This window comes from Mycena indigotica (genome assembly GCF_014461135.1).
Source record: "Mycena indigotica strain 171206Taipei chromosome Unknown Mind.scaff0006, whole genome shotgun sequence".
Classification (NCBI taxonomy): Eukaryota; Fungi; Basidiomycota; class Agaricomycetes; order Agaricales; family Mycenaceae; genus Mycena; species Mycena indigotica.
Genome location: NW_023503005.1, coordinates 4041676 through 4056657, shown reverse-complemented (window position 1 = coordinate 4056657; position 14982 = coordinate 4041676). Strand labels below are relative to the sequence as shown.

Below are 14982 nucleotides of genomic sequence, written 5' to 3'. Positions count from 1 at the left end.
AAGGCGGAATGAGCGACGCACGCACCTTTGGTCAGCGTTAGAGATGGACCGGTAGTTAGGAAGGCCAAATTCAGACTGGCAAGATCGTCAGCAGGAAGAATAGGAAAATGAAATGAGCATACAGGAGCAACTCGTCTACTGAGGCTGTTGGGAAGAGTCAATGGGCTGAAAGAGCCAGAGAGTTGTGCACATACGGGGAAGGCGGAAGAATCGGAAGGATAATCCTTAAAATGACGAAAATGGAGCTGAAGAAAGAAAGTAGCCCGAGAGCGAGTGTTGGGATAAGAGGAATCATATTCGTTGAGTTCTTGAGTGAGCGTTGGGTGCGTAGCGCGTAGAAGGCGTAGGGCCTTTAGTAGAACGTGAGTGGCCGTGGGAGGGAGAACGAAAACGTGGACAACAAGGTCGTGTCGAAGCAAGAAAGCCAACGTCACGTGGAGCACGGGAGCACGAAATGATGCATCAAAGTGATGGTAAATAGGTGTCAACAAGCGTTTCTAGATCACTCGGTTTGCCCTCGATGCATCCGCTTCCATGTCGCGCGTCGAAGCCTGTTTTTTTGGGCTATCAGGCGCGACCATATGTTGCAGACAACTTAGAATCCTTCCATCCCCCCGCTTTACGTCAATGTCGCCCACGTCGTTATCTTACAGGATGGATTGAGCAAAGAATTCAAGCCCTCCCGCTCATGTGGTCTGCTGGGACATGAACTAAGGTTCGATACTCCCTCAATACTCATAATCTATCGCTGTATGACTAGCAAATCAGGCACGCCCGCTATTGGACCACCTGGTAGTTGTAGCATGCTCGACACGACGCTGCTCTGATAGCTCCGCCATACGAACTTCTCAAAATGATACGGAGAAACTTTTCCCGTATAAAAACTCATGCGCTTGTGGGGGACGTTTAGAGATAACATGCTTCTCCAGCTTTCGGCCCTCACATTTTTGTCCGTGGTTCACGCATACCTATCAGATGGGCGACCTCACGCCAATTTCCCTCGAAAAGCCACAGTCCCAGTCGTGCCTTTAGTGCAGGCTGGACCAGTCGTCAGCAAGAATGGGACTGTTCTACCACCATATAATACTACTTTCACCTTCCAACAACTTATCGACCACAATAACGTTCGTGTCGGTCTTCATTCGAACTGTTTTTCCCTGATCCTCTACTTTAGCCTTCTTTGGGCACATTTACACAACGTTACTGGCACACCTGGGAGTTTTATGAAGAGGGTGAGATGAATTGTGTGGATTAAGCAACACTGACACCATATTAGGTGGTCCGATCGTTTTGTTCACGCCTGGCGAGGCCAACGCTTCTCGTGCGTAATTTTTATTCGTCTCACCCGTTTTTGACGACCCTTCTCAGCTTACTTTGGCTATTTGACGAACTCGACGATAAATGGGCAAATTGCCCAGCAAGAAAGCGGAGCGGCTATTGTTTTGGAGCATCGGTTTTATGGTCTCAGGTATGTACGCTTGCTATACATTACTCTGATAGCGACTGACTTACCTCGAAGCAACCCACTTCCCGATTTGAGCGTCAAAAGTCTGCGTCTACACACCATACAACAAGCAATTGATGACTTGGAATACTTCGCCAAAAACGTTGTTCTTCCTATGCCCAACGGAGGAAATCTCAAGCCCAACACAACGCCTTGGATCCTCGTAGGCGGAAGCTACTCGGGAGCCTTGACGAGCTGGACGATGGTCAACAAACCGAAACTATTCGCTGCTGGATATGCATCGAGTGCCGTTGTTGAAGCCATTCTTGACTTTTGGCAATATTTCGAGCCCGAACGCTTATTCATGCCCGCCAACTGCTCGGCCGATATCCAAAAGGTGATCGCACACGTTGATCAGGTATAATTTTCTCCCCCCAATCGAGACGATATGTTAATGTAGAACAGGTGTTTACTGGACGGGATACAAAAGCCATCCAAGCGATAAAGGATTCATTCAGCATGGGCGACGTCACCCATCTTGATGACGTTGCTGGTTCACTACGCAACAATCTGTGGGACTGGCAAGGCCTGTCTCTTACCATCGGCCCAGGGGCTCAATTCTTCGACTTTTGTGATGCGCTTGAGGTAAAAGACGGTGTCAGCGCTCCGGCCAGTGGTTGGGGGTTGGATCATGCATTAGCTGCATGGTCATCATACTGGAGCAATACTTATTTCCCACTCAGTCCGTTGTCCCTTCTGAGATCTTTATTCTCGTTGACCTATCCTTAGTTTGTGGTCACCTTGATGCAGAGTTGGTGCAATCTCCTCCCTTCCTCAGACGCGTCTTGATCAGGCTTCAGAGACTGTTTGGGAACCTACAACACTTCTCAAGCCTTCTGGACCGACACATCCATCGACAACGCTGGCAGATCCTGTAAGTGGCTACATCCATCGCAGTGCCTCTTCTCAAGCTATCTTAGGGTTTTGGATTGTGTTCGTCTCCCTTCCTCTGTAACAAAATGTACACCCTCATTCGATTGATCTAGATGCAACGAAGTTGGATTCTTACAAGAATCAGCCCCACCAGGCGTGCCTTCTCTCGTTACTCGACTCGTCCAGCCCACATACGATCTCCGTCAATGCCAACAGATGTTCTCTGCTGCCTTCCCAAGACCTCCAAACGTTCAAATCACCCGGACCAACAAGCTATATGACGGTTGGAATGTGTCTATCTCCAACTTGTTCTTTGCCAACGGACAACGTTTGTGTTCTTTTGTTTGTCCCGATAATGTCGACTCATACTCTTGTTAGGTGATCCCTGGCGTTATGCAACGATGTCGGCGCCTGGAGTGACGATAAAAAGCACGCCATCGCAACCTATCGCTGTTGGAGCTGGTTACCACTGTGCCGATCTTTGTGAGTCGTCTTTGATCCGCTGCATGCGTATCAATTCGTCTAAAAATAGTCTAACACATTACCCAGTAACTCGCGAAGGCACAGCCAATGCAGCCGTGTTAGCGGTTCAGACGGAAGCACTCGCGTCGATAAAGAGCTGGATTGCGGCATGGAAACCATCAGTCCACCGGCGAGACGGGTTTGAAGCTCGCGAGGAGGGGGCACCTTCAGAATTGACCGGTCTGACGAAACCGCTTCAGGGGTGGTTCCGATCGCCTGTGTTTTGAAGGCTGTTATGTTCAATTTCTCGTCCGTCTTGACTGCGATGAATACGAAGGGATATTGAACGCGTGGACCCCAACTTCGCAATACATGCCCATGAGCGGAACACTATCGTCGAGACGAGACAGCGATACAGTGACCGTCTCAGGCGCCGCTTTTGCTCTATTTTCGGACCCCGCCTACATAACACCAAACTCCGCCATGTTGTCATTCTGGTCCACTGAACTGATATCTTTACCTCGGTCGGCTGAATCTTTTTCGTGGTGCAAACAAAGCATACATAGCACTTACCGCGGCCAGATTGCGGAAGCGAGCAAGGGGACTTGGCTATTCATAGCACGGCTGGGCTGAATTGATATTCTGAATGGAGCCAGTCTCTCCCGGTCAGATGCTGGCCATGACGTGGAAAACCTTTCGGGTGCCATTTCAATCGCACCTCCGCCTTTTCACCCCGTCTCAGAGGGACACAATATGGGTGATATTTGCTGCGAGACTATTTATAACTGGAAGAATCAAGGATCGCCACCAGACAACAGTTTTACTGTTACGCTAGGTAACCGAAAAACGGTGTTGTGTGGACGGTTTCAAGTGGATCATGATTCGGGCGGTTCTGTCTATCTGCTTGCCGTTATCTGGCGCGGCTGTCTGCAGCTATAAAAAGAGGTCTAGCACAGCGAGTTTTTCAGGTCGATCCCCTTCTTTTTCGTCTCCACCCCTTTGCCTTTCATCTTCTCGGCTTTAGACAACTGTGTTGTCCTTTTTTGTTTTCATTCAAACAACCCAATCCCACCTATATAACGATCATGAAGTTCTCTGCTACTCTTCTCTCCCTCTCCGTCCGTATGTTTCGTCTCCTTCTTTTCCCAACAGCAAAACTAATTTCGATTCTAGTCGCAGTCAGCGTTTCTGCTGCTCCCCAGTTGACTCGTCGTGCAACCGTTGCTGAGCTTGCGGCCACTCAGCAAGGGAAGAAGACGGTGTTTACGGCTTGCGCCTCTGATTCCGAGTGCCAACAAGGCTGCTGTGGCTTTAGCAGTGGTAAATGTGCGGGTCCAGCTGTTGCCCAAACCAATGGCTCCGGCGGATGCGGACATGGTACCGCTGCACCTAACTGCAACGTCGCAACCCTCCTCGGTTTCCCCGGAACTTGCATTTCTGGCTTCAAAAATACCGACACGAACGACCCAACCGTTCAAGCCGCAACTGCCTTTGCTGCTCAACTAGACGGAATCGCATTCACCCCATCTGTTGCTGCTCCCGGTATGCTGATTCAACTATTTTATGTTTCATTATTAAGAGGATCTTAGCTGCTGCGGCTCCTCCTCCACCTCCACCTGCGGGTAACAACGCTGCTGCTCCTGCCTCTGCCGCCGGAAAATCTGTCGCTGAGCTTGCCGCTACTCAAACATCGAAGAAGACTGTTTTTGAGACCTGTGCTTCTGACTCTGAGTGCCAACAAGGGTGCTGTGGCTTCACCAGCGGCAAATGTGCAGGGCCAGCTGTTGCTCAGACCAATGGGTCAGGTGGATGTGGTCATGGCACCGCCGTCGCCAACTGCAATGTCGCGACTCTCCTTGGTTTCCCCGGAACGTGCATTGCTGGACACCAGAACACCAACCTTCAGGACCCCACTGTCCAGGCAGCCACTGCCTTCGCTGCCCAACTCGATGGCATTGCTTTTACCCCCAGTCGCAAGTGATTGACAAATTTTGTAGCATACCTTCATGTATTAGGCGAATGAATGAATACGACACGAATGATAGGCAGTTCCTTTTGCGATTGACTACAGGGCTCGCTGGCAACTTGAGTCAAAGCAACATTTCCATATGCGGCTCGAGGACGAGCCCGGCCATTGTGAAAAGGTGAACCGTGACACGCAGCGTTACTCGTTCGATCTCTTCTTGTTTCCTGACCACTGGCACTCAAGGCCCGGGCAGAATGACGACTGCTCCTAACGAACAACCGCGAAATGTTATCAACACACTGCCCACCGAGCTGATGATCGAAATATTCGATTATTGTCGTTTCGAGTTGGACATCATAGCCCCCGACTTGATGGACCCGACCACCGCTCCCCGACTACTCATGCATGTGTGTCAACATTGGCGCTATATCGTCACAACAACACCCCAGTTGTGGGACGCCTTCCTCATCGACGTCAGCGAAAGAGTGTGGGAGACGGAATTCGAAGAATGCATACGTCGCTCGGCAGACCGAAGGCTTACCGTGACGCTTCTCAGCGGATGGGAGGACCCGCTTGACGGCTTGGACTACGCCAACCTGCGGATGTTTGCGCAATATTGCCACCGTGTTAAACACCTCAAAATCGACATAACTCAAATGATTTTCCTGCTGGTCAACCAGTTCCTTTCCACCTCGGTTCTTCTTGCAGACCGCCGGGACCATCTCCAGTTCCCAGCATTGAAAAGCTTCTCCATCGCGCGCGAGCTGTACTGGGACGATCCCACGATGATTTTCAAGGTGTATCCCATCACTGCGTTCAGCGAGGCACCAGAGCTGCAAAACCTGCTTCTCGGTGCCATACCCGCTGCTGGTTTTAAATTCGACTATAATGCCTATGGAGCCAATCTGGTCCATTTTGGCTCCGTTGTGGAGTCGCTCAACGAATTGAACGATTTGTTTTCCGACATGCCCAACTTGAATTCCGCCGCAGTGGTGATCAAAATCAGCCATAACTTGGAAGGCATTGCAGGAAGCCTGAGAGCAGCCCCGACGGTTCACCATGCCTGCCTACAAGAGCTGAAACTCGACTTGATGTGGGGGCAGAATGGCTTAGAGCCGTCCGTCCTTCCTGATATAGTCGCATGCTTCATGCTGCCCGCTCTGAAATCATTGGTTCTGCCTTATATGCAGAACAAGAAATGGGGTCAAATTTTAGCGGAGCGGTCACCACAGCTCGCCGAACTTACCATATCTGGCTCTGGGGAATACCCTTGGTACGAAACGACTCAAGGCATCATCGATCTATTCAAGCCGCTCCCGACCCTTCGTCTCATTAGTGTGCAAGATGCCACACCGGAATTCCTGCGCTCTTTCTTTGACGCCTACGGGTCCGAGCTCAGCATATTTCCCATGCTCCAGGAGCTTCTTTTCGAGCGTCTCAGCCCACCAGAGATTGCATTATATGCTTTCCTTATGTTCGCTGGTCCTGCAATTAGCTTGCGAAAGCATTCGGCACCTCTCGTCACCTTACGCTCCGTCACCGCTCAGGCGATCGGAACTACCCAAGACGTATACCCACCCCCTGAATATGCCGCCATACTGCAAAAACTTGCATCTCAGGGAATCGAGTTCGATATATCGTACTCGGTGGAATCGGATGATCTCGATGAGGTGCGTTTTGCCTATCTGCTTCTAACGGACAATGTTCAATGGTCATTTTTACAGGAAATGGAAGAGACTATTATATCTGTTGAACCTGCGGTTATCTCGAAAGACTTAGTGGTCTCATGGCTGGAGTAGAGTTTATTTGTATGAAAAGTATGGATTCGCAATCTGTTATACTTTGACTTGGAGCGAAACTCTCGTTTGAGTTCACGATCAATTAATATTGACCTCGTGACCGTGTTTACACGTAAGCAGTCACGCACTTTTTACAGATGTACTTGCTTCATCGACTCATGATGCCAAAAAAGCCCAAATCTCAACGCCCGAAAGTTAAGCCAGCTCCCAGTCCTTTCGATTCCCTTCCCGTGGAAATCGTCGTCGGAATATTCATGCATTGTCTGCCCGAACCTAGGATGATTGACCCCATGAACCGAGCGCTGGCCCCACGGCTACTCATGAGGGTCTGTCGTGGATGGCGGCAAATCGCATCGTCTGCTCCGTTGCTTTGGTATCGATTTCGTGTCAAACTTAACGAACCGGTCTGGAATGGGTTGGAGCTTACTGCCATCCTCGAACGATCTGCTGGTCTTCCCCTTCATATCACTCTATATAACCCCATTCAAACCGCTAGTATCAAAAGAGTGGGACATTTGACGGCACTTTCGAGGTATTGCGAGCGCATCTCGCATCTCGCTCTGGACATGTCAGTCTCCGCATTCGATGCCTTCGACGCGTACTGGGGCAAGCACCATGAAGATGCCAAATTCTCCAGTGTAGAAGAGCTTTCTCTTCCAGAGATATACCAACCTGTGTCGTTGACCAATACCATCCACATATTCACCGATGCGTCACGCTTGAAACGTGCCTCTCTCTTTGCGTTCACCCCTCAACTCGTTGCATTTCCTTGCGCTAACTTGGTTCGCTTCGATGGACGAGCCTATACCATCCAAGAACTGGCTTCCCTATTTTTCGCTACCCCGAATTTAACTGAATGCACCATCCATCTTGACCTGAACCCGATCAATCCAGGCTTGCTGGCTCTGCCAATCACGCACACAGCTCTTCAACACTTGAGGGTGAGCGGGAACTGGTATAACGGGACCGCTATGTCGGATGTTCTACTCTCCTGGAATTTTCCTGCACTACAATCACTTGAAATCCAGCATGGGGTGCTGGGAGAAGAATCAGATCGAGTTATCGCCTCGTTTGCCCAACGTTCGTTGATGCTACAGCAACTTTCGCTCAATATTCCGCCGCGTGGCATGACCGAATTCGTGCGCTCGTTCTACACTCCATTTCCATCGTTGCATACCCTAACCGTGCGACACATAAGCTATGGGTTTCTGGAGATGTTCTTCGAAGCTTTTGCCGTGGATTCGACCTTCCTTCCCGGCGTCAGTGTCCTCCACTTCCCGTATATGGACTGTGTCATCATGTTGACTTCCCTGATGAAAGAGGCTGGTCCTGGAATCCTGAAACGACGCGCCCTGCAGCCATCTGATTGTGCACTTGAAGGCTTAGTCGTGACCTCTGAAAAATTACCAGCCGGGATGAATTTCAAGGGGTTGGGCGAGGGAATGCCTAAGGAGGGTCTTGATGTGCTCCGAGAGCTTCGGAAAAATGGCTTGAACGTCTCCATAACGTGGAATACCGTCAAGGTGATATTTCAATAGTCTAATATCGTTATTTATGCCTGACCCTAACCCTAGGAGTCGTCTGAATTTGTGTTTTAACCTCGTAGCTTGAATTGTCATCCTAGCAAAGAAAATAGAAAGCTCTTGCCTTGAAAAGAGTATGCATAGATAATACAAACATCTAGAACGATTTCTCAGGCAGTACATGACGGCTTCCCCCCAGTATCGCAATGGTCGGGTGTCCCTTGGCCAGCGGGTCCTTGCCAGACACACCCAGGTTGCAGGCAATTGGTTGGGAAGATTTGAGACGAAGCGGTGATGGTGCATCCGGTGCCGCATGTCTGGCTTGAGCTTGCACTGGCGCTGGTTCTCGAGCTTGAACTGACTGGCGGGGAAGTGATGCGGCTGGAAGAGGCAGATGATACAGACGACGAGGCTCGTGTTGACGAGGAGACAACTGTGCTCGAGCTGACACGGGTAGAGGAAGAAGCGGTGGCGCTTGTCGAAATCGTGCTCCCGGTTCCAAATGAGCCAACATATGCGTTAAAGTCTAAGCAAATTATTAATACCGATCAAATAGTCAATGGTACAAAATTTAAACCCACTGTAGATTGTGCAGGTGTTTGAGGTACGCATGCCGCCGACTCCTCCTGCGAGTTGGACACCGTTACGGGAAAGAACGAAGGTTTGGGAGCCGATTCCCATAGTAAAGTTATGCGTCGTCACTCCCGCAGGAACGTTTATCGTTACAGGTGCAAACGAGCCAGAGGTGACGGTAAGGGTCGCAGGGGATGTAACCAGAGTAGTGACGAAAATTAAGTCTTGGAGAAGATTGATTCCGTTGGGTGGTCCAAGGGTGTCGCCTGTACAAACGGTATTCTGGACGACTTTGAGCAAAGGAGAGAAAACAGATCCAAAATAAAAACCTTGGGGAAGGCACGGTACCAGTACACCAATTGATCAGAGTTGACGACAGGGGCAGAGGCACCAGATTTGTAAGCGGCGATATAGGCTTGGGTGATAATTCGCCATCCAGCGTGAGGGTATCCATTGGCCCAGACGGAAGAACCATCGTCAGAATGTGTTGGCTCAGAGTCAGAGATGTAGTGGCTTTCGCCAAAGTCATTCCAAGTAACAAGCTAATCGAGATTATAAGAATAACGTCTGATGAGCCGAGGAATTCATGTACCTCCACGAGCTCTGGCTTGATTGAGAGGACTTGAGGCCAGCGGTCGGTAATAAGTTGCTCGGCAATAAATACCCAGTTTTTGCTGTTGAAATGAGTCGAGAACCAGGGAGAGACAGGCATCTGAGCAAATTTATTTAGCACTAATACTTCGAGAATGGACAACACACCATGTATATTTGGCCTTTCCCGGCATTCCTCAAGTTTGTAACAAACTTGTCATCCCATGTGGTATCCATCGGTCCGACCTTGATGCTATTGCCGCCATCGGTCGGCCAGGCATACCAACTGAATGCGCCGTCAAAGCTCGTGCTGAGCGAATTGACTTGTGCGGGGTCTTCCAAGTTGGGGATCGCGAAAACGTTGACTGTGGGCTTGACTGCCGCCCAGTCAAAGTACTCTCCAACGAACGTGCTTATGATGGGTCGGCCGTTGTACCTTGCCTGGGAGGGGAGACTCGAGTAATTTTGCAAAAGTTGGATGATTGTCCCAGTGTCACCATTATTCCAGTACGCAAAATCGAGTGATGGGAAGACAGTAAAGCCGCCAACTTGGGTAGCGGCAGCATAGGCGTTGGCAAGTTGCTTAGGTGTGTAGCTGTCCACACGAGGAGGGGCGCAGTTGAGCGCGAAACCATCGATGCCGATGGCTTTTGCTGTTTGCATTTCGCCCACCCAGTCTGCGACACTGAAGTTCTCAACGATCCCAACCTGGATAGCATGAGATGAGCATAAATGGTATATAAATTCGCACCATGAAATGGGCGTAGACAGCTTTTGGACTGCTTTGCCTCTTCAATGGATTCGCGGTTACGAGGTGCAACGCATGAAGCGCAAACGCAAAGGTCGCTCTCAATAACATCCTCGAAAGATCGGGGTATATCGAAAGCCTCAATTGACCCCACTCGTATAAAAAGGCAACCAGAAGTCCGTCCCGGGCACATGGTATCGTTCACGGGATGCGGTTAGGGCTGCTGTGAAGGCCAATGAATGCCTAATATCAGATGAATGAGATAGAGCAAGTACAGGCAAAGCAACTCGGGGCTTACACACGGGGTGCTCACCGCATCTTCTCTATCTAGCAAGCAGGTCAGATGCCGAAGTCAGACGATCGTTGTTGGTTCGCAATGAGCATTCTGGATGTAGATGTGACGGTTCATCTGAGCGAATCGGCGCCAACGAGCGTTCACAAAAGGAATCTTTCGGATGCCTTTTCAGCAAGTACACATTCACCAATTGCAACAGATGATGACGCGTTTGGATTTGAATTCCGTGGTCTTCGAGTTGACATAGACCACGAGAGCATGGGCCGACCAATGGTTCGAAGAATCAAAACCGAGCATGATATTCAAGTTTCGGGAGATGGAGATGGTGAGTTGGAGAGGGTAAGATACTTAGTGTTGACAAAAAGTTTGTGGGGTGCCAGGGCGCCGTCACATAGTGACTGCCGTGACAAATGAGTCTGACAAATGAACAGCTGCAAAGTTCGAACAGTTGCATGTTGCTTCGGCGGCAGCCTCGCTCTGTTTATATCTCAACGTTTACAAGCGCTCGTTATGATCAGCAAATGTAGTTATGCAGATTTTACGTCGAGTTTTCTCTTCTGGGGCACGACAAGGTATGATTTGTCATGCCATCTTACCTCTTCCCATCTTTGGCCGGCTTCCTTGCCTTTTTTTCATTACTCTCAGTCGTTGGCTTCCACGTGGCGACACTCAATGTCGTTGACCAGCTCTCACCTCAAGGATGCCGGATGTCCTATATGTGGGAATCATATGTGCCACAGTCCAGATTTGACGGCACCTGGACCTCGTTAGCAAACCGCTACTCCCTCCAGCTGTATCGAGAACACGACGGGCAGGGAAATCACTGGGGTTCGGACGCCGTATGTGGTCTTCTTGTCGTTGACTTCTCGCTCAAGGACACAGCTCAAATCCTTGCCAGTGTTGTTTATTCCTGGCAATGCTGGTTCTTGGCGTCAAGTTCGCTCCATTGCATCCTCGGCCGCTAGACAATATTATCACGCACCATCCTCCGCTGCTCCGGAGTTTAGAGATCGGATTAGGCCGTTAGACTTCTATGCAGGTGTGTTCCTTTGTCTTTCTGCTATGTATCACAAACATATCTTTGTCGCAGTGGAGTTCAACGAAGACTTATCTGCATTTCATGGACCGACAATTGAGGCCCAGATCACCTACACTGCGCGCGCAATCGACTATATTCTCTCCCTTTACCCACCCGGTACCCAAATCATCGTTATGGGTCATTCTATGGGAGGTGTTGTTGCGACATCTCTCCTCAGCCCCGAATATAACCACACTGGCAACATCTCTACCATAATCACCATGTCAACGCCACATAAACTCCCTCCAGCCCGCTTAGACGCCCGTATTGACGCCATTTATGACCTGACGAGAAAAGTCCTTGCTCTTGATCCCACACCAATTGTGTCGCTTTGCGGGGGTGCGACGGACCTGATGATTCCTTCCGAGTCTTGTGTTCTACCCGAATCTACCTCATTTAGACGGACGGTCTTTTCGTCTGCTCTCGAGGGTGCTTGGACCGGTGTCGGACATCGGGAAATGGTTTGGTGTCACCAAGTTCGATGGCGTATCGCTCGTGCTGCTCTCGAAATAGATTCTGCCTCTACTTCGGAGATGCGAGCTCTCGTTCTGGATCGCTGGTTACGAGACGGACATGCTCTTCCACCACTTCCTCATTCCACCACTGCTATACCAACCAACGCAGAGTTCCTGCCAGTTGACATGCCGCTGGTCTTGCGAAATCCACACGGCGAACAAACGTATCTTTTACCCGTTCCAGCAGCGAGCTCCACGAAATTTGTCATTCTTCTCTCACAAGGCTCAATTCAGCCAGTTTCTCCACAAAATCCAATTTCTCTATCAGCATCTGTCTTTTCGTGTAGCGGAACAACCAAGGATTCATTACGATGTAGTGAGCAACCACCCTCAGTGTTAAAGCTTCTTCCAAGTCCAATCTTGGGAGGTCCATTTCCCATTCCTAAAGAGGGATCAGACGAGTCGGAGGGTGTTGTGTTGTTCGAAGCCGACATCGACCCCAATTCAAGTTGGGTTGGTGTGAAGATGGAGAATGGTCGTGGGGAGGGTTGGATTGTTGGAGATTTCGTGCCAGATGAACCGGTTGTTAATGATGTTCGGACGTTGCGTGAGTTTATATTTTTCCTCGTGAGCGACGCTAATGATATCACGCTTAGAACTCTTTTTTGGCAAAGTTTCGATATCAATGCCAAAAAGCGAGACTTACAGAAGCTCTTTTGAGTTCCCTAATCTACTATCGAACGCACTGGTCGTTTACAGAGTCACACCGCATCATTCAGCACTCGACCAACGTTGTGGTTCGTTCTTCTCAGCAAACCAAGCTATTTCTCTGATGTAACTTAGACCCTCTCTTCCCCCCTCTTCTCCAACACACTTCTCAACCATCGGAAACGCATTACTTTCCTCTCCTCGTCCCACCAGAGAGAAAAATCCTTCTTCACACACACGCTTCTGCGCCACATGTTCAAACTCATAATGTATCGGCATTCGGTATCAAGTTCGCCATGTATTCCTCTGGTCCTACTGGATGTTTGTCGCCAATAACCACGTTTGATCTTTCTATCGACTGGTCTGCAACCTTTGGACGCTGGGCATCGAGGTATTATACCATTTTGCCTGTTTGGGCAACGGGAATCGTTGCGTGGATATTATTCCATGCTTGGGGGACTAGTGAAGCCGGAGGTTTGTCATTTGCTCACCATAACCTTTTTTATCATTGACTTTCCTGGACAGCTCCTGTTCCAACACTCGAGGACTCGATATCGATATTTCTCAGAAAACCATTGCGACGATTACTTTTGCTTTCCGCACTAGTTTCGCTCTGCCCATTACCAGAGGCGTTCTACCTCGGTAACAGGGGCGAACCATATTTCACTGCAGTAGCGCCATTGTTGGTGTTGATTTCTACGGGATTTGTCTGTACAACGTGGTATCTTCTCCGACTGCTATTGTGGCCGCTGTCCAAGCTCGGTCGACTGGGACGACGAGACACAACTGTCCACCGAAGCACCGTCATCTCGATGATCTTCATTCTCCTCCTAATATTTCTCTTTGTGCCCTGGCAAGTGGCCTTCCTTGGCTGCTGGGCCATCCATCTCTACAATTGCGCCATCTCCCAGGCGCACGTGAGGCACTTCGCTTCGATTCCAGATGCAGTCGCAATACCTCTTTTACGCCGCGATGGCGAACCCCAGTCTGTAACGCCCAGCCATCGACCGGTAGCTCCGCCGCCGCCGTTTGTTGCGGGCAATCACAACCACAGCATGCATATTCTGTTGTTCATGACTTGGTTATTGCCCCTCGCTGCCCCCGTGCTCGTTGTCTGGGTCCGAACTCTTGCTGGCGCGGGTCTGACAACGCCGTTTGACGGAGACCACTTCGTGTTGAGTGCGGCACCGTTTTTAGTGTTGGTGGATTTTGCCTCATGGGTCGGCGGACCATTATTCGAGAAGCAACGGCTCGTCACTCTTCTCTGCTTTTCTGACATTCTTGACTTACTTTCTCCCTAGTTTTGAGCGACCGATGTCCGTGCGATGGGCTTTTGCCTGTGTGTCTGGGGTATCTTTTCTGCTGGGCTCGCGTAAACCTTACCTGGTTTTCGATCTGGCGAAGGTTGCGATCGGTCTTGTGGTAGTCGTCAGGATTGGACCTAGATATTGGGGTCGCTCTTCTTGGGCCCCTGTCTGAAAGGTCTAGAATATAATATGGACTACGGAGCCGTTGTAGCATTCATTATTTGGGCTTAAACGAGACAACAGAGGGAAGCAAGCAAATGACATTCAAATAAACAAAACAGACTATTGGAACGAATCTCTTCGTCACGACCTACTTGACAGCGGCAAATTACGCACGGCCCCAACGGGTCAAACAGCACAAAACAAGCAGAAGCGCATCCAAGACACGCGAGGGAAGACCTCCAGCTTGTAGAGCGCCTAGCCTACAGAGGGTATACTTGGGCCACCCACGAATGAAACAGACAAACAAGATCCGCATATACCTAGCGCAGCGAAACCCGTAAAGACGAAGCCCAATTGCGAAGTATAGCACCCTGCAGGCCTTCCAGACGTTGTGGTCGCTCTGATTCGGCAGCCGACGTACGTAGCTGAGGCCGGGGGTACTCGGGAGAGGACGTCCAATGTCACCGAATATGAAAAGTAGCAAAGTTGAAAGCAAAGTAAATCAAGCCAACGGTACATGAGAAGCAGGAGGAACTAAGCATAATGAGCCTAGAATATTAAATTTTTAGCTGCTTATTGGTCCCTAAAACATCTGGAAAACTTCAAAAACTGCTGTCCTAAATCTAATAGTATAGATTCTACTCTGTACTCAGGCTCTTCTGCACTTGCACCAGCCAATATATGGCTATGAAATCTCGTGCTAGGTTGCTAGTCCTCAGTTTGTGCAACGCCGCTCGTCGGCTTACCTTCAATCATATTGTTTTTTGGGCCAAGAAAAAACTTTATATATCTGACAACTACAATCACTGTCGCGGAGCGTCACACTGTCACGTCTCACTCAGCTGCGGCAGCGCCAATGGGCACATCATTTGGCACTGCTAGAAATATTTATTTATTAGAGGTTATTAGCAGCCCCGATTCTAGCAAAATATAGAGGA

At 49.7% G+C, this 14982-nt stretch overlaps 6 protein-coding genes across 6 annotated transcripts; 5 read left to right on the top strand and 1 right to left on the bottom strand.

Annotated features, from left to right (window-relative positions):
- Nucleotides 1-887: 887 nt before the first annotated feature.
- MIND_00772700 (Peptidase S28) lies at nucleotides 888-3126 on the top strand (the record flags this gene model as incomplete). The annotated part of the gene is made up of 12 exons (XM_037364418.1): nucleotides 888-1124; nucleotides 1175-1232; nucleotides 1277-1321; nucleotides 1369-1468; nucleotides 1520-1862; nucleotides 1910-2186; nucleotides 2234-2255; nucleotides 2305-2378; nucleotides 2425-2437; nucleotides 2491-2705; nucleotides 2756-2860; nucleotides 2927-3126. The coding sequence occupies 12 exons, from the start codon at nucleotides 888-890 to the stop codon at nucleotides 3124-3126; spliced, it is 1689 nt and encodes a 562-aa protein (XP_037220062.1).
- A 798-nt stretch (nucleotides 3127-3924) lies between these two features.
- MIND_00772600 (uncharacterized protein) lies at nucleotides 3925-4820 on the top strand (the record flags this gene model as incomplete). The annotated part of the gene is made up of 3 exons (XM_037364417.1): nucleotides 3925-3961; nucleotides 4013-4381; nucleotides 4429-4820. The coding sequence occupies 3 exons, from the start codon at nucleotides 3925-3927 to the stop codon at nucleotides 4818-4820; spliced, it is 798 nt and encodes a 265-aa protein (XP_037220061.1).
- Nucleotides 4821-5059: 239 nt separating this feature from the next.
- Nucleotides 5060-6604, top strand: MIND_00772500 (uncharacterized protein; the record flags this gene model as incomplete). Its single annotated transcript, XM_037364416.1, has 2 exons — nucleotides 5060-6475; nucleotides 6530-6604. The coding sequence occupies 2 exons, from the start codon at nucleotides 5060-5062 to the stop codon at nucleotides 6602-6604; spliced, it is 1491 nt and encodes a 496-aa protein (XP_037220060.1).
- A 158-nt stretch (nucleotides 6605-6762) lies between these two features.
- On the top strand, nucleotides 6763-8202 carry MIND_00772400 (uncharacterized protein; the record flags this gene model as incomplete). Its single annotated transcript, XM_037364415.1, has 2 exons — nucleotides 6763-8127; nucleotides 8179-8202. 2 exons carry the CDS (start codon nucleotides 6763-6765, stop codon nucleotides 8200-8202), a joined length of 1389 nt encoding a protein of 462 aa, XP_037220059.1.
- A 95-nt stretch (nucleotides 8203-8297) lies between these two features.
- On the bottom strand, nucleotides 8298-10150 carry MIND_00772300 (uncharacterized protein; the record flags this gene model as incomplete). Its single annotated transcript, XM_037364414.1, has 6 exons — nucleotides 8298-8653; nucleotides 8709-8982; nucleotides 9030-9242; nucleotides 9293-9412; nucleotides 9460-9999; nucleotides 10043-10150. 6 exons carry the CDS (start codon nucleotides 10148-10150, stop codon nucleotides 8298-8300), a joined length of 1611 nt encoding a protein of 536 aa, XP_037220058.1.
- A 768-nt stretch (nucleotides 10151-10918) lies between these two features.
- MIND_00772200 (GPI inositol-deacylase) lies at nucleotides 10919-14054 on the top strand (the record flags this gene model as incomplete). Its single annotated transcript, XM_037364413.1, has 7 exons — nucleotides 10919-11173; nucleotides 11217-11373; nucleotides 11425-12474; nucleotides 12524-12664; nucleotides 12711-13049; nucleotides 13101-13824; nucleotides 13877-14054. 7 exons carry the CDS (start codon nucleotides 10919-10921, stop codon nucleotides 14052-14054), a joined length of 2844 nt encoding a protein of 947 aa, XP_037220057.1.
- Between the last annotated feature and the right edge of the window lie 928 nt (nucleotides 14055-14982).